The 17441-nt window shown below is 40.7% G+C and overlaps 4 protein-coding genes across 4 annotated transcripts; 3 read left to right on the forward strand and 1 right to left on the reverse strand.

Moving 5' to 3' along the window:
- The first annotated feature begins 1923 nt into the window (after positions 1-1923).
- LOC5501880 (homeobox protein SIX6) lies at positions 1924-4712 on the forward strand. The gene is made up of 2 exons (XM_001623084.3): positions 1924-2586; positions 3241-4712. The coding sequence occupies exons 1-2, from the start codon at positions 2000-2002 to the stop codon at positions 3527-3529; spliced, it is 876 nt and encodes a 291-aa protein (XP_001623134.2). The 5' UTR covers positions 1924-1999; the 3' UTR covers positions 3530-4712.
- Positions 4713-5715: 1003 nt separating this feature from the next.
- On the forward strand, positions 5716-6831 carry LOC116609352 (protein N-lysine methyltransferase METTL21A). Its single transcript, XM_032370185.2, has 2 exons — positions 5716-6439; positions 6743-6831. The coding sequence occupies exons 1-2, from the start codon at positions 5834-5836 to the stop codon at positions 6812-6814; spliced, it is 678 nt and encodes a 225-aa protein (XP_032226076.1). The 5' UTR covers positions 5716-5833; the 3' UTR covers positions 6815-6831.
- Positions 6832-7599: 768 nt separating this feature from the next.
- LOC5501881 (polypeptide N-acetylgalactosaminyltransferase 1) lies at positions 7600-17255 on the forward strand. The gene is made up of 8 exons (XM_032370183.2): positions 7600-8533; positions 9668-9834; positions 10156-10528; positions 11016-11133; positions 11749-12069; positions 13003-13098; positions 16076-16213; positions 16826-17255. The coding sequence occupies exons 1-8, from the start codon at positions 8190-8192 to the stop codon at positions 17006-17008; spliced, it is 1740 nt and encodes a 579-aa protein (XP_032226074.1). The 5' UTR covers positions 7600-8189; the 3' UTR covers positions 17009-17255.
- LOC116609351 (RYamide receptor) lies at positions 13252-16076 on the reverse strand. Its single transcript, XM_032370184.2, has one exon. It carries the CDS (start codon positions 14716-14718, stop codon positions 13621-13623), a length of 1098 nt encoding a protein of 365 aa, XP_032226075.1. The 5' UTR covers positions 14719-16076; the 3' UTR covers positions 13252-13620.
- Positions 17256-17441: the final 186 nt, after the last annotated feature.

Raw genomic sequence — 17441 nt, forward strand, 5'->3', positions numbered from 1 at the left:
CGTTATATTGAGTATCGTTATATCGAGTGTCGTTATATCATGCATCGTGATATTGAGTGTCGTTATATCGAGTATCGTTTTATCGAGTGTCATAATATCGAGCATCGTTATATCTTGAGTATCGTTATACTGAACAACGTTATATCGACTGCCGTAATATCGAGGTTCCACTGTACTATCCTTGGTACCAAAAACTCCAAGCTTTTCACTTCAAAAGAGCTTTGAGCTTTAGAGCCTCTGGTAGCCAGGGTAATGGGAGCTTTGCGTAATGGGAACTTCAATATTTTGCTTCATTAATATTTTCGTGCCCAGCGGCTCTTGCACTCGGGATCTGGGTACGAATTTACCTACATCTTCCAACACTGACAATTTTATCAAAATAAACAAAACGTGAAAGGCTTTTCATATACGCACATTGATATGTTTAATGAAAGGTTCAGCTATAAGACGTTAGGGTGTGAAAATATTTCTAGAAATTACTAACCTACTAAGCCATGACGGTCGCGACAGCACAACCTCTTACGGTGGTACGGTGGTGGTGCGGAAGGTAAAGTAGTTATAAAGTACTCCCGTCAAACACTAGCGTGGCGGGAGATGGAGCAAAGGAACTTCAACCCCCCCCCCCCCCCCCCCCCCCCCCCCGTGGCATCACCGACCGCTAACAGCTAACCCCCCTCCATTCTAGTCATTCTAGCCTGTGTGAATTACCCTCGCTTTTTCAGATTTCGAAGTGCAAGTGCTAGAAGGGCCAAAACTATGAACATCAAGTACAGATGTACTAATAATTTTCACGGCGATTATCACAAATTGAAGTTTAGATAGAAAAGTAATACAACTGTGCAATAAAGGGAAATTGGAAAGCTCAATAAACTATAAACTACAATAGTTCCTTTTGTTCAGACTGAAGGGAGCTCGTACAGGTGTTCTCGTAATTTCGGCTAGATTGGATATGTGGATTGTCAAATTCATACAAATTTGGGACGGACTATCTCTGACGCTCGATTACGAAATTCATAACAAACGTTCCGAACAAGCCAAGAACTCTAGAAAAAAAATCGAACAAGCGAAGCTTTGGTTAAAAGGCACAGCCAAACTTTAGAATAAAAAAAAGACTGGGGAATAAAATCAAGTGTATTTTAACAATTTTCTTTTTAGAGTGTGTAATAGACCTTGCGCAAAATAAACACTATGACCGTGTATTGTCCATTTTATTCAGAATTTGTGGCAATTTCCGTTTGACCACATAACTTTTGCATCACAAAGTGCGAAATCCTTCTATCACATTAACCGATTATAATTCTTTCAGTTACAGCTATTGATTCACGCACTACTGACAACAAGTAAAATCCTTTATTCCGTAATTATTTATCACTACACACGAATTAATTTCTTTATAGTTTCCCGTAAACGTCACTAAACATTGATTCAACTGATTAGATGTGCTGAGCATGAATAGAAAATGCTGTCAAACGGAAGGACATCGCGGCACCCAGTGATGAAGCCAGTGCTTTTGTGACACATTAATCTTTATCTCACATTAAACTTCCCATCACGAATACCATTTTAATAAAACAGGCAGAGTTTGTCACTAGCTTTTCAGAGTAAAGTATCTCCTTTTATCTGAACAATGTTTACTGGAGAGCTTTGTTTCCTCTAAGTGCAAGAATTAAAAGGTCTCAAACTAATTTAGCTTCTAGACGCTGATTTGCCAAATTTGCGGATGCTAAGTAAACAGTGCTCAATCCTTTTGAAAACATTTCTCGTTTTGGTGACATCTACAACGTCCAGTGATCGACTGGGCTCCTCCCTTCAGTCATGTCCCGTAATTGAACGAAAGCATTCTTTTGTTGTTGACTTGTCAGTAGGTTAGCCTATCACGACGAGTTATCTAGATGTCCTGGGCCCTATATGACATTCTCACACATAATACTAAAATAGTGCCAACCACATTGAGAACTCGTCCGGACTTGATTCACTAAGGGCCAGCTCTGGTATCAACATGGAGTCTCTCGATAGTGTTTCGCCGATCAAAGGGGACGGATCCACTTTAGCGTTCTCTGCGGATCAAGTCGCTTGCGTATGCGACGCGCTTCGGCAGGCCGGAGATATCGAAAGGCTCTCTCGATTTCTGTGGTCCCTCCCCCCAGACGATCTACTGAATGGAAGCGAAAGCGTGCTCAAAGCAAGAGCCATAGTCTCGTTCCACCGTGGCCGCTACCGCGAAGTTTACAATATCCTCGAGACTAATGAATTTGACCCATCGTCACACGAACTTTTGCAGTGTCTTTGGTACAAGGCCCACTACAGCGAAGCGGAAAAATTACGTGGACGATCACTAGGTGCTGTTGATAAATATCGAATCCGAAGAAAGTTCCCCTTGCCTCGGACTATTTGGGACGGCGAAGAGACCGTTTACTGTTTTAAGGAGAAAGCACGTGCGGCGCTAAAGGACTGCTACGAGCAGAATAAATACCCTACGCCGCAGGAAAAGAGATTGATTGCAAAACAGACGAACCTTACGCTTAAGCAAGTGAGTAACTGGTTCAAGAATCGACGACAACGCGATCGCATCCCTTCTAACAAAAGGTAAGACATGATAAAGTGGCAGAAATTATTATCTATTGTCAAGTATACTTCAAACTGTTTAAACCATTATCTCTGCTCTGTTACCACTAATAGTTCGGCGCTGGAAGCCATGCAATTGCTGCAGTCAAGTGGATTCCCGTTAAAATGCTGAAACGAACGCTGTTTGTTTGTAGCGTAACACATTCTGTCCGTAATCCCAACAAGGCTTCCGTTCTCAAATAAACTTGATAAGGCTCTTTAGAAGTATGGACTTTGCTTTTGTTTTGGAGTATCGGGTGACTCCTAAATGCTTTGCGCTTTTATTATTCACACTTTATAGAAGCGACAATTAGGGGACGAGAACTTCGCCTCTTGCCTAGCTCGTGTTTCCACCCACAAGTAATGAGCGCGATGTACAGCCAATTCTGAATGAATGGAAATCACTGAAAAAGGCAACGGTCATCCTTAAATATCGTAGAGACAAACTCTTTTACTCTGCTTTCCTGTTACTTTTAAAAGTGTGTGTAAACAGAAATGGAACGGACCGTTTTTGCGTGTAGTGATTTTGCTCTCGTAGCTTACTTGTCTGACTGTTTAAACTTCCGCGGCCATTACTCTAACCATAAATGTAAACTAATATTTACTAATGGTTTCTCTTATGTTTTTGTTCTGAAGTTCATCCGGTACTCTGCGGAGAAACTCCACGATAGATGCGAGTTCCCCGCCTTTGATGAACGCATCTTTTGAACACGACGCTCACCATGTCATGCTGCCATCATTGATGAAGACCGAGGAAAGCCTTATGAACGCTAGTCTGTTTACCCCAGTGTCTCTTACGGACCCGTCCGTCCCTGTACCGTCGCAAATCATTGTGTGCAGCGCCGAACATTCAATACCTTCCTCTGACAACTTGGCACAGGAGAGTGGACACGGAGTTGTAAAGAAGGAAGAGATACTACAGTAAAGTGTGCAGAAAGAATTGCCGTATGAGGCTTTCATGATGACGTTACGTATTATATTTGTGCGATTTTGAGGTCAAAGAGAAAAACAGTGTGGGATAATGTCATCCGCGAAAGGATGTGGTTAAGCTTCTGTGCTGTAAATGCTACCCCGCCTTACCAGGTCTATTAGAAACATAATAATGCCTGCGTGTGAAAGCATGCCATTAGCAGAGATGGACTCTCAGAAACACGAACATAGGGGAGAAAATGCGTTATAGTTGTTTGATATACTACTTTTTACGAGAGGAAAGACCCAATGATTCCCATTTACAGAACAATCCAAAACAAATTGATAAAGGATATAGGATAACAAATCGAATTTGTAATTATGACCAACTTTGGCAAGAAATTGTAAATCAGCATTGTATTTATATTACCAAAGAATTTTTATTAATAGATAGCGGGCAGTGAAGATTGATAAATAGTGTGCTAATTCAACTGAGTATTTCTCTTATCAGGATACGTATGATAAATATTTTTAAAATCAACCTTTCTAAAGCCTGCTAGCTTTATTACACAATGCATGTAATCTCTAGTGTTGTTGTTGGTAATTCGAGGGCTGCTTTTATTCAAAGCTAGAGTGTTTTCTGTGGGATCTTCAGATAAACTACTCCTCCCCGCTTGGTGTGTAAAAACCTGAGGAGTCGTACCTACACTTTCTATATTAGCAAAACAAATCCCGAGTACCAAAAAAAAAAAAGCCATAATTTATAAGATCGATTTTCAAAAATATTTTGGGGAGCGTGCCTATTGTGGTTGACAATTTCTGACAATACCACAGGAAACCCAATATACGAAAATGAATAGCTGCTTGAGTTGGTAGTTCCTTCACCCCGAAAATTCCTTTGTTTTCACCAGCCCTGTGAGCATACAAAAAAGAGGTTCAAAGCAAAACCTCAAAAGTCCGTAACCCGAAGGGACCTTTCTGACCTTCATTTCTTTATCTGAACGTGCACACGCAAGGCCATTGGGGGGAAATCTGAATATGTTTGTGAGAAATTCGGGCTGTGTTCTCTTGCGGCTAAAAAAAAAGAAAGGAAACGTTAGGGATCTAGAGAGGCAAATACATTGTTTAACCGTACTTACCAGCACATACCCTCAAAAGGAGGACGGAGTAAATAATAAAACAAATTATAAAAACGTAAACAACAACTTGACATGTGTACGCGCGCAAGTCTTTGCGTGATTTTGAGCTTCTAAGAATGAGTCCCCGAATCCCTGAAAGGGATTCCATGTATGGTTTTAAGGAACATTTTCCTATAAAAAGTGAGCGCGCATAACCTTCCTAACCCATTCCAGTGTTATAGAGCCAAAATTTCATTGCTTTGCTGGCCACAACATGCAAGTGTTTACTGCCTTGTACGTGCTCGTGTCGCGTAACATTCATTTCCGTCAGCGAGGCAAGCGAGTCTCTAAAGCTTTTCAAACTTCCAACCAACTATGTACAATAGACAGAGATTTCTGGGTAAACGATGATTTTCAAGCGCACTAGCGTCAAATACCAAAATTGCCTTGCTCATCATCGTTGTTGAACACCAAAACTAAAACAGGGACTAAGAAACTTTATGCTGGCATAGATAATTTTAGTTCAATCTTATAAGATTGAAGAATTAAATATTTGAATAAACTAATAAATAAATAAACGTTAGACATTTGGCTGGACCAAAAGCAAATATTTTCAAAGGGAGTAAACAAACTCGTCGCATTCTCGTTCCACAAGTAGCCCAGGCTCACGGCGAGTTAGCCTGCTTGCAGGCGTTTACCCGGTGTTTTTTTCGCTATGCGTTAAGTCGTGGTCGCCATATTGTTTTTGGCCGCGCTAGCTTGGCGAAGGGCCAGAAAAAAAAAAAAAAAAAAAAAAAAACGAGAAAACATAGCAAAAAAAAACACCGGCTAAACGCCTGCAAGGCTCACGGCGAGTGTAGGTGATTACAGAGTTTGGTATGAAAGCGAAATGAGCTTCGTAAGAACCTGAGGTTCGTAAGATAATACAACGTCTAAACTATTTTTAAGTCACAATATTTATTTCAATACAGAATATTAATTTCAACAAGATTTGTAACATCCAATATTTCGAGTGAGCCTGGGCTACCTGTGCTCGTTCCCGGCTTCCTTGTTCCCCCAGCACATTCTTGCGACCAGCGATTTTCTTCGCGGGCTCAACTGTGGGAGGAACGCCTTGGCATATTGCAACTTTCTCTCTCCTCAAAGAGCAGAGAAAAAACCGTGGCAAAGAGGAGATTTTTGACCGTCTAATTGTTACAGAAATGTGGATCAGACAAGAGTACATGCCAGAGAAAGCAAGATATGAAGCGCCTTACGAGATTGATATCGAACGCCCTCATAAATGTGATAAAATTCGGATCACGCTAGCACAAAGCCCCGCCGCTATCGGTACCACTGTATGGGACGGGAGTATCGCTTTGGCGAAAATGTTCGACACCAACCCTGAATACCCACCAGAACGATTACGAGAAAGCAGTGTACTCGAGCTAGGAGCAGGCTGTGGACTTGTTGGAATTTATTTGTGTCTGTTAGGAGCAAGAACGACTGTCTTGACTGATTTGAAATGCTGTGTTTCAAACCTAGAGAACAACATTGACCTAAATGTACCCAAAGGACAGCAATACGATATAAACGCACTGGAGTATACTTGGGGTACAGACACAAGTAAACTAACTCGGCATGGCTTGTACGACCTTGTTGTTGCTGCAGAAGTTCTGTATGATGAAAAGGACTCTGTGGTTTTGGCAAAATCTATTGCACGAGTTGTTCACTCAAAGTCTAAAGTGTTTGTCTCCATGGGTAGAAACCGACTTGGTGAAAAAGCGTTTGTATTAGAGATGATAAAACAGGGGTTTAATGTATCTGAGGTAAGATAAACAAAACAAGGTAGACAAAGCTTTCCTGTGGCAGATTTCATAACAAGCAACTGTACTTTTGCCATGGGTTCCCTGGGCCGGATTCAGGAGCTCCAATTAGAGCCAAAGAAGGATTTTTACCCCTGACTCCATGGTTCCAGAGGCTGAAAGACTGTTTCATCCAGCCCTAATGAATTATAAAAAAGTAGAAAGAAGTGTCTGCCTATGGTATATCACAGCCATTTTTTGTTATCTCAAATCAGATTTTGACCCAACACTGAATATATATGTTTCAATAACTTTATTTGTTTCCAGGTTTCAAGAGACAACCTTCACCCAAAGTTTCAAGACAGCATCATCAAAGTCATTATGTTTGAAAAAGAATAAACACACACATTTTGAAATTTGTTGCAGTCTGATAATAGTAGATGTTCCAGTAACTGTTTGTACTATAGGTCACATTAAAATTTCTCACAATTTCCCAATATAGTTGTTGCAATTGTATAAGAATATCCTGGTTTAGTATCTTCTCAGGTATGCCTGGGACTTTGAACATTGAGTGATTAGCATAATCAATCCCCTATAGGTATTTGCTTTGTAAATAGGAAACAAGATTTGGCCATTTTTCATCCTACAAGAAATGTGAAAGCATCCATTTCAATATCCGTGAAACATGATTTAAAGATGTTCAAAGGCCATTTTTCTGTCCGTGAAACATGAAAAGCCATTTTGCCCAGTCTGTGAAATGTGATTCATACCCCCCTTCACCAGCCTCTACATGCTTATGTATTGATTTAGATAAACTTGTTCATCTCTGAGTGTGCTATCTCTAAACTGTAGGTTTTCTTATCAGCTGTTGTTGTATTATTTCTTAAATCTTATCAGGATCAAGAATAAGCCAACATTGTTTTTGCTTTTCAATCAATCAACTAATCAATCATTTTATTTTTATTTGTAAATATATAGGACTTGCATGAAACCTGTGATACTGAAATAATTTTCAATTTTTCCAGTCAAAACCATTATCACAATTTTTACACTTTTCATGCCAAATTGGTACCGTGCGCTCCTAAATGGATTCCCTAAAAGAATCGGCGTCAAAATTTATCCGTGAATTTTGTCTTACTCATGTTTTTTTTCTCAAGTCTCCACCCCTCCCCCATTCTGCAGCCGCTAGTCTGTATCGTGGGCTCACAAAGGGAAGTGAAACTGTGACGAGATATCGTGGCTCTATCTCGGTTGTATCCCAAGGAACAGCAACTTTGCAACAGAACTTTACATTTCGACCACCAAGATTGACGCTGAAGAAAATTTTGTCTCAACAAACAGAATTTCGGGGTAATAGCTGACGAAATGCAGGAGTGTTTCCATCCGATGTGAGGAATTTGAGGCAACTTCTTTGTCGGCCGGCCGGTGTGCCATCTCCACTTCACAACACTCTCTGTCTCAGACATAAAGGCATATTTGTTCAGCTTTTGCCGTCATTTGTGTGTGCTGTTCGAGTTACTCCAGGCCGTACCTGAATCACATTTCCATGTTAAATCATGGCAAGAGGACAACGGTAGCGCAGGACACCCGAAATAAGTTTTGGAGTTTAGGCTGATGAATGCTTCATTGACTTTCAGTCAAAATACACATTCAGGGTCCATGGGGGCCTGAGGGAACAGGCACCGATCACGATCTTTACATTGTTAAAAATTCGTTAAGTCCTCGTCAATTTTAATTCTATTATCGAAGTGTATAATTATTGCGGCTTTCAAAAATGAGGCTAAGCTTGAAACGTATTTTCAAAGTAGCTCTTTTAGCCTTCACCTGCTTGATGGTCTACATGATTGCGAATCTCGGAAATATCAGAGATCATGATAACTCAGAACACTCACCGTCGGGGGCTGCTAATCTGGGACCTTTAAAGAACATTGAGGATTTTTGGACACCAGAAAAAACCAAAACAATAATTACAGGTCCGGGTGAAAATGGTGAACCCGTGGAGACAAAAGCTGAGGATGAATCGAAGAAAGATGCGGCATACTCCGAGTTTGGATTCAATCAATTTGTCAGTGATCAGATATCTTTGGAGAGGACTATCTCTGACACACGACATCAAGCGTAAGAACAAATTATGATTTATGAATAATAATCAAAAGTTGCCCATGCTTTGCCTTGATAGCAAAGTTGATTAATAATTGATTATTGTAGATAACAATAGGGCTTTAGCTGATTTTGAGCTGTTATCTGATCTTTCTTTGTAAGTGGATGGATTATATGAATGAATCACTTATATTTTGAAGATTAAAGCTAGATTGGATTGTTTTTTTTTATAGGAGCACCATAATTCAAAGAGATGAAGTGAATTAGTATTTTTAAATTAGTGAGCTTTCAGTACTTTTGGCGAGCTTTGTTGAAAATAATATACACCTATTTCAATAAATGTTGTCAGTGCAAATGGCGATTGGCAAATGGCAGTTCTACTACCTAAAGTAACCATGCGTCTCGAAGAATATGGATAAATCAAAGTAATTATCCATTAAAGGTTACCAATGCTTGGCTCTGACATTGCTGGACTTTATTTAACACCTTTAATTTTACGAATAATTAGTACCCAAAAGCCATTTACCATTTGCCATTCGCGTTTTGCACTGACAACCTTTTGTAAAATAGGTTTTTGGAAAATCGGGAATTGGAGATACAAACGCAATCATTTTACCCTAGGTGGGGAATTCCTGTTACAGTCTCCTAGGGAGAGTGGGGTGGTAGCTCACTGGTACATGTTGTGCTCTTTAGCATGTCTCGTCTCTTTAGGGTTCAAGCCTGGTCCAGGTCAACTTTGAAGGTTTAAAACTTGGAACTTGGGTCTTTATGTTTCTGAAGTCCCTGTGCAGTATGCTGTATTACCAGGTCACCAGAGGTGTTGAATGAAAGGCATATAAAGGCACTCTGCTTAAATACTATTTTCTGCCAATGGAACACAAAATTGTTGGTTATTGTTGAGAAGGGAAAAATGGATAACCAAGAAAAAAACGGGGGTGTAGAAGAAAAACAATAATGCCAATGAACTTAGAGTTGACCTTGGAACACAGTGGTGAGAGGGACCACTGGGTGATAGTGACAGTGCTTACACCTTAACTCACACTTACTGTCGGCTTATTGTATGACACCCTGGCAAGTAAAGTCACTCACATGTGAAGGGCATTTGTGTCATCCATGTCTTGTAATTTTAAATTTGCACTAATTTTTTTTCAGATGCAAACAGCGCTCCTACCCTATAAACCTTCCAAAAGCTAGTGTTGTGATTGTGTTTCACAATGAAGGCTGGTCCACACTAATGCGCACTGTTCACACTGTGCTGCTTAGGTCGCCACCACACATGCTACAGGAGATAGTGATGGTGGATGACTTTAGCAACAAAGGTATGGTTTACTTTTGTAAGCAATGCTGAGCAGTTAATCAGTTATTAGTAAGTAGGTTGAATATTTATTTTGCAGATAAATACTGGTAATTATTAAGGAAACATTTCTTGCTTAGGTCCTCTTACACGAGTGCAAGATACACGGGTGACATCACAGCATGTCATGAACAAACATGTGGTTTATATGTTGGAATTTTATGATAAGAATTTTGTTCATTGCTGAATTACTTTGTGTTATAACATTATAAGTAAGGCAGTACACAATTTATGGGTATCCCCCCTAAAAGACCCCTTAAACTGCAACGTTATTTCTCTTTTTTAGATTTTTTAAAGCAAAAATTAGATGACTATACAAAGAAGCTTGGGAAAATTAAAATTGTAAGGACAAAAGAGCGAGTTGGTCTGATAAAAGCAAGAGTTATTGGAGCTAACAATGCTGTTGGAGAAGTGGTGATATTCCTGGATGCACACTGTGAATGTAACAAAGGGTGGCTGCCACCTCTACTGGAGAGAATAGCACTGAATAGACGTACAGCGGTGTGCCCTACTATAGATTTTATTGATCATAAAACATTCCAGTACAAACCTATGGACCCTTATATAAGGGGGACGTTCAACTGGAGATTTGATTACAAGGAGAGAGCTGTGCGACCAGAAGAGATGGCAAAGAGAAGAGATCCGACTCAAGAAGTGAAGTAAGACAAATCAATCCACATCATTTTGGTAATCTTAGGTTCCTCTTAACCATTCCTATAGTGCAAAACACTAACATGGCAGCCAAGTCAAATAATATTGGCCAAACAGCCTCTGTGAATTAATATTTTGATTGACATGTACATACTCGGAGCACCCTTTTGTAGGGGTAGCGATGGGTAAATCCGTGACTTGCAGAGACCACGATGCCAAGATTCCCAGACTTTGCGAAATTTTCGTGAGACTTTTGAAATTTCGAGGTACCCATCACTACCCCTTTTTGTATGTTTTGGGGTGTAGAAAGTTTACTTTAGAAAAAAAATATGTTTGGTTCTGCCATCATGCTGGTGGAGTGTTTTTAATGCCTTAGAAGACTTTTTAGCATAATACTGCAGCTTTCTGTCCCTATTCTACCAGATCCCGACTAATGGCAGGGGAGTTATTTCCCATCATGCTGCTTTTTGTGATAATTCCCATATTGTCTCTCAGATCACCAGTAATGGCTGGAGGGCTGTTTGCAATTAACAGAGAGTTCTTTAGTGAGCTTGGCCAGTATGATCCTGGAATGTTTATCTGGGGAGGTGAACAGTATGAGATTTCATTTAAGGTGAGAGTATTTTTTTACTGTAGACAGAGAAATTTATCTGATGTTCCTGGTTTGATACAAATGCCATTGTATTGCAGATTGGAAATATTTAAGCCTGCTCTCAGTCAATAGCACATGAGGCAGCGTGTTGCCTGGTCGGGTCATTTGTTGCCGCGTTTTAAGACTAATTCTCCAAATGTCGGTAAAACTTCTCTTTTTTCACAGATCTTGTGTTGATTTACTTACCATTTTTATCTGGTCTGGTCATTTTCCATTTTTTGCTTTCAAATCTGACACTTCTGACTTCGCAACTGATAGGCTATTAATTATAAGGTTACAAGTAGGTTAACCAATCAGCATTAAAGATAGACCACCAATGTAAGTGGGCTCACTGTATCCTCCTATGCCCCTCTGCCTTGAAGTATTTTTTAGCAAATACCAAGCACGTGAACAGGGTTACCTTGGTCACCATTGGTATGTCATTTCGCATTGAAAGACCATTATCTTTTTCCATCTTTATCTTATCTTTATCTTTTTTCCATGTGATACGTTTAGCTGCACACACCCCTCAGCAGTTCTTTTCTTTCTATGTGGTCACCTAGCAAACATCCCTCTGTCCACATTCTTTTTGTACAGTTATGGCAATGCGGCGGCCAGCTTGAAAACATTCCTTGCTCTCGAGTTGGGCATGTGTACAGGCACCATGTTCCGTACACCTACCCAAAACATGATGCAACCCTGGTCAACTTTAGACGAGTAGCCGAGGTATGGATGGATGAGTATAAAGACTGGCTGTACGACAAGCGGCCTGAAATCAAGAGTGTGGATTATGGAGATATCAGCGATCGCATTGCTCTCCGTAAACGGTTGAAATGCAAGAGCTTCAAGTGGTACCTGGAGAACGTTGCTAATGACACGGTCAAGACCAAGTATGAGCCACTGAGGGCCAATGGGCATGTATGTACCCCTCTAGGCGTCATGTCGATCAACCACTCCTTTAGATTAGTTTACAATTGAAACTATAACTGTTTATTTTCAAGAACTTCAAAATAACCACCCATGTTTGAAGTTTAATACCTTATTAACAATATTTTATAGAAAGTATCTCAGTTACTTGCTTGAATTAGCCGATGGAAATGGATTTTTTGAGTAACTCGGTATTTTGCGGGAGCGGAAAGTGATGTTCATTTGCACGCTTGTAGTACTGATGGTAGATGGTTTAGTCCGTGTGTAAAGCATGTACTAAAACCTAAAAGAACTATCTATCTCCATCCCTCGATATGAGACGTTCAAAACAAACCACTGTAACGTATTTATCTGAAAAAATTACTGTGGTTTTGAGTAATCTGTGAAGTCTCGCTCAATGACTTCCGTCAGTCAAATGCCTTAAAGAAGGCCAATCACGCCGCCATTTTATGCTACCGCCCAATGTCGAGTCACACAAAGAATCCATTTCCATCGGCTAATTCAAGCGAGTAACCAAGATATTTTTAATCAAATATCGTCAATAACATATCAGACTTCATTCGTATATTGTTATTTTGAATTTTCCTTCGAACAAACCGCTGTATTTTCAATGATAAACAAAAACAAAAGGTTGGGTGATTAAGATTACCTAAACTGTTGTCATTGGACTCCCAATCACATCATCTCTCAACGCTGACCATATATTCTGTTACAAATTTAAAACTGACAGACGGAAGTGAGAAGGGGTTTTAGCATTATTTTGGAAACGTTGGCGAGAGTTCTTGCAATACTCAAAATCACAGGAAAGATCCTTTTAATGAACTTGGGAGGTATTCTTATTTTGAGAAGGTTTGAAAACAGTGCAAGCGCTTCCTGTGATTTTTTCCCTTTTTTTTAATTCTGAGATTATGTGCCTGTTTTCAGGTCCGTAATCAAGGGAAAAACATGTGTTTGGACTCAATGGGCCGAAAGGACGGGCATGTTGGGCTAGCGTCCTGCCATAATATGGGCGGTAACCAGGTGGGAACTGTTGTTGTTGTTTGTCCTGTGTGCATCCAATCCAGATGGTTCGTCGAGAGGAGCCTGTGTTTGGATGACGTCATCGCGTATAATCAGCAAGATAAAAAAAAAAGAGAGAGAGTCGTGCCGCGCGATAATTGTGTTTATCTTAAGCGATTTTTGTTAAATTTTATTTCTGTTTTTTATATGACACAGCTTTAACACACCTTTATCTTGAAGTTTTTAACGTCTACTTTAATTTATTTTAGAATCGTCCGTTGAAAACAATTCGTGTTTTTTTTCAAAATTGAAAAATCAAAATTTGTCGCAAATAATTCCACGTTTACAGTAGTGAATCAAGTACAAAGTATTTTTAATAATAAAAGGCTGTTAGTTGGTCAACAATTCCTATCGATTTATCAGCTACTGTGATTTCTTATCTACAACTCTCATGGTGTCCATTTCTTTGGGAACGGCGCTTTAAAAGAATGCTTTTGTCACCGTCACCTCTGAAGAGTTTTAGCTATGGGTTTCAATACCTTTTCAATAGGTAAACGTGCACATTAAGATGTCTTTAGTTCGCTGGTTACTTGTCTTGCACATGGTCCAATATACGACGATAGGGTGCAAAGCGCTCGGTAGGCACTGCAATAACCACGCGTACATGGTAGCGACACGCCTGTAGGGCCACGCCTGGTACCACGGCACTTCCTGGGCCTCCACCACCATCACCACCACGTATGCCAGGCAGCACAAGATGTAAACAAACACCAAGGTCAGCACCACCTGCATTAGCTCCAGCTCCCATTCGCTTACTGGACACCAGATAATGTTGCGCTTGCGTCGCTTGGTAACCACTACGTCCAGGGGGGCGGGCGGGAGGTGCCCGATGGTCCGATTAACGTTGCGCTTGGGGCTTGGTAGTGGTACTGCTTGGTCCGCGCGGTTTAGTTCCTCCTCCTCGCCTCTAGCTTGGGGTGAAGTTGGTTCGTCGCACAGCTCTTGTGGCGTCGTGTGACACGCGGCCGTGGCATAAGCTGTTATCACGATCGCGCTCGGTGCTATGTAAGAGAGAAATAGTAACGCAAACGTATACCCTTGCCGGGCAGTGCTATCCATCCCTAGCACGCACAACGCCGGCTCGCAGATCGATTCAGGGCTCACGACGCTTGCCATAGCCGCAGGGATAGCCAAGATGACGCCCCATAACCACGAGAGGATCACAGTGGTACGCGCTGCGCGGCTCGAGAGGGCCCGCACCAGGTTAGGCTTGACTAGCGTAAGGCATCGATACAATGCGAGCTCAGCCAGGCTGTATGTCAAGACGGCTGTGCAGCACACAGGTACCGTGCTCAACAAGCGACACATTACTCCGCCTAGGGGCCATGACGAGTACCACTGCGCGTAGAATAATACCGGGTAAGATAGCGTTAGTAGCAACTCAGTAATGACCAGGTTTAGCACTAGTGAGTACGTGAGAGGAAGACGTCCGCGATGCCTCCACATGACTCGCGCGACTGCAGTGTTACACAGAACGGACGCCATCATGATGAGCGTCACCATTCCTGTGCGTAGGACACGCGACGCACCAGGCTCCATGTAGCCAACAGGGCACGCGAACGAGGAGTTGTTTGTCAACATCGCTTCTTGAGTCGTTACGTCTTGCGTTTCTGATTCGAGATGTTAATAGCTAAGTCTTTGCAAGTGGCGCGTTGTACGTCTCTTCGCCTTTTGCCTGCGTCTTATACAATACCATTATTTCCATTATACTTATTTCAATACCAGCGCGGTGTGTCATTGGTGGCTTCATAACGCCACGTTTAAGCTTGGTTTGCGTGAGAATCCCTTGCCGCTCGGTTATGAATTGGATTTGTAAAAAGTGAAAGTATTTAGTTGAGTGGCGTAAGCACTAAGCGAAAGCGCTGAAAGGAAGAAATATGTTCAATTATTTTACTCCGGAGATGCTTATTCCGCACGAGCGGAGTTATGACAAGGCTGTTGTTCTCTTCATTATTCACTGGGTATTGGTTTAGATGTGTGGTAGCTTGAAACTTATAGCAGTATTAATTGGATGCGTGGCTTAGAATTCCATGATCGCGTGACGCGGTGACTAACCACCCATTTATCTGATCGCGTGATGCATATGACGGTATTTTCTGTTACCAATGATGATATGATAGCCGGTCCCAGACCATTCTTAATTGGTCACGACGTTCACGAGAGCCACTCAGGGGCTGAGCCAGGATTTCTCTAAGCACTGGCTCGCCTAATCACGCAAACACTTTTAACATTTTAACTCGTAGCTGGAACAAGCGAACACCTAATGGCTTCAAGAGTATAAAGGCTGTAAAAGTATTTGTTTCCCGTTTTTTCCCCAAAGATCTAAAACGCTATTCAGTCTTCATTTTCGCCGTGCGTTGCAATCGCTGATGAGTCCACTTGAGAAGACGGTGCTCTTTGAAAAAGCACACACCATGCTGTGAATTTATGAAATTTTAACTTTTAATTAGTGACATAAGTTAGTATTTTACAAAACTGTGGTTCGAAAAAGTGGAAATAATTAAATCGATAGAGTTTGATTTGAACTTGAGAAGACGGTGCTCTTTGAAAAAGCACACACCATGCCGTGAATTTATGAAATTTTAACTTTTAATTAGTGACAAGTATTTTACAAAACTGTGGATCGAAAAAGTGGAAATAATTAAATCGTTAGAGTTTGATTTGATTGCATTTTTTTCATTCTATTAGCTAGAATCTTTTTTTGGAATTTCTATGAGGCTTCGATTAAGAACCATTGCGTTATTTCCTTGACGATTTTTACACTTCACAAAACTATGGGGTTCTTCCCCATTGGGGCAATGTGCTAATTGTTTTCAAAAATTACAAAATTAAAAAAAATAATTTTCGCGATCGTTTTTGTCTCTAGAAAATTCCTAAAATGATAAAAACAATCTTATTGAGCACAACATATTCTGATATGAGGGGTTGTTTTTGTCAGGCGTTCCAGTATACTTACATCCGGGAGTTGCGCACGGACGAGACTTGCTTTGATGTCCATGAGAGCTTTCCTGGGGCAAAGGTGCACTTCTTCCCCTGCCACGAAATGAAAGGAAACCAAGAATTCCTTTTCACTGAGGTAGGAAGGCGGTGACTCCCAAGGATTCACCACATTGGGGTTGGGGTTACATGGTTAGAGGAGAATAGGCCCTTTGTCCTTATAGGCCTTTTTGAGTTTATCGTAAAATAAAACTAAAAACTGCAAACATTTGCAACTAAGAAGTCACGTGACTTTTTGGATGGCAAACCCCGACACAACCTCCGCGCGCTCACTCGCGCTCCGATATTTAGCGCTAAATTTCTTTGTGCATGCCCCTATTGTATCTCCATTAACTAGAGAACGGGCCAAATTTTCTACCCTGCTGTTCGTGACGTTTGGCACATAATTGTCTTGATCCGTATTGCGTGACAAGATTGTTTTGTTTTTGTTTTAAATATTAAAAACTCGTCATTAAAAATACTGCATTTTTGATACTTTAGAAGTTTGATAAGTCTGTTTCCATGGTAGGGTGGCTTGACTTATAGCGTGATTCAAACGGACATCTACTGAAATAGAGAGCTTATCAGTAGAGGGACTGAAAGCCTGTGATAACACGTCACGCCAGTCAGATCAACGGATCGCTGTAGTTCACTTCAGATTCCAGTCACTTCAATGTTTTCGTTTATTTGAAACCCTTCATTTGAATTTCAGGACAAGCACATCAAACACCCAGTCTCTGGCCAATGTATGTCTGTCAGTAACAACCAAGATTATCCAATCATGGAGCGATGTGCCAACACACCTGACCAAATATGGGAATTGCAGCTTTCCGACATGTCTTTCGTGCCTCCTTTGTACAGAAAATTTCAGAGTGGACCGATTAGCGATTCTTAAAATTTCAAAAATATTATAGCATAAACATATATATTATAGTATATTTTACTACTATGCTAAACAGTATTTACATTTGTAATCTAGGAAATTCTTTACAAAATATTTCAAAGATTCAAAGAACCTTTTCAGATAGATGTTTGTATCTCAGGCTTCAGGCTTTACTGTAATTGACTAGCTTTGAGTCAACTTCTTTACGGGGACTCCGGGACTAGCACAAAATAGAGAACTTAATAAATTAATTTGGTAATTCTTTGTGTTTATTTATTATTCGGTGGTGTTAGAAGTCACGACCATATAACGCCTCGTTACGAGTCCGTGGGCCTTCTTCCGAGTGTGACGTGATGCCTGGCAACGGCAAGCAACGAGGGCTTTAAATGATATTTCCCTACCCAAAATCTCCTATGCTTTTATTTTCTTATAGATAGGATACTGT

Source organism: Nematostella vectensis, chromosome 2, assembly GCF_932526225.1.
Source record: "Nematostella vectensis chromosome 2, jaNemVect1.1, whole genome shotgun sequence".
In the NCBI taxonomy this organism is placed as follows: Eukaryota; Metazoa; Cnidaria; class Anthozoa; order Actiniaria; family Edwardsiidae; genus Nematostella; species Nematostella vectensis.

Coding starts and splice junctions, on each gene's coding strand:
- LOC5501880 (XM_001623084.3), top strand. CDS start 2,000: ATGGAGTCTCTCGATAGTGTTTCGCCGATCAAAGGGGACGGATCCACT. Junction 2,587..3,240: donor CGCATCCCTTCTAACAAAAG/GTAAGACATGAT, acceptor TTTGTTCTGAAG/TTCATCCGGTACTCTGCGGA.
- LOC5501881 (XM_032370183.2), top strand. CDS start 8,190: ATGAGGCTAAGCTTGAAACGTATTTTCAAAGTAGCTCTTTTAGCCTTC. Junction 13,099..16,075: donor ATAATATGGGCGGTAACCAG/GTGGGAACTGTT, acceptor TGTTTTTGTCAG/GCGTTCCAGTATACTTACAT. Junction 16,214..16,825: donor AAGAATTCCTTTTCACTGAG/GTAGGAAGGCGG, acceptor TTTGAATTTCAG/GACAAGCACATCAAACACCC.
- LOC116609352 (XM_032370185.2), top strand. CDS start 5,834: ATGTGGATCAGACAAGAGTACATGCCAGAGAAAGCAAGATATGAAGCG. Junction 6,440..6,742: donor AGGGGTTTAATGTATCTGAG/GTAAGATAAACA, acceptor ATTTGTTTCCAG/GTTTCAAGAGACAACCTTCA.
- LOC116609351 (XM_032370184.2), bottom strand. CDS start 14,718: ATGTTGACAAACAACTCCTCGTTCGCGTGCCCTGTTGGCTACATGGAG.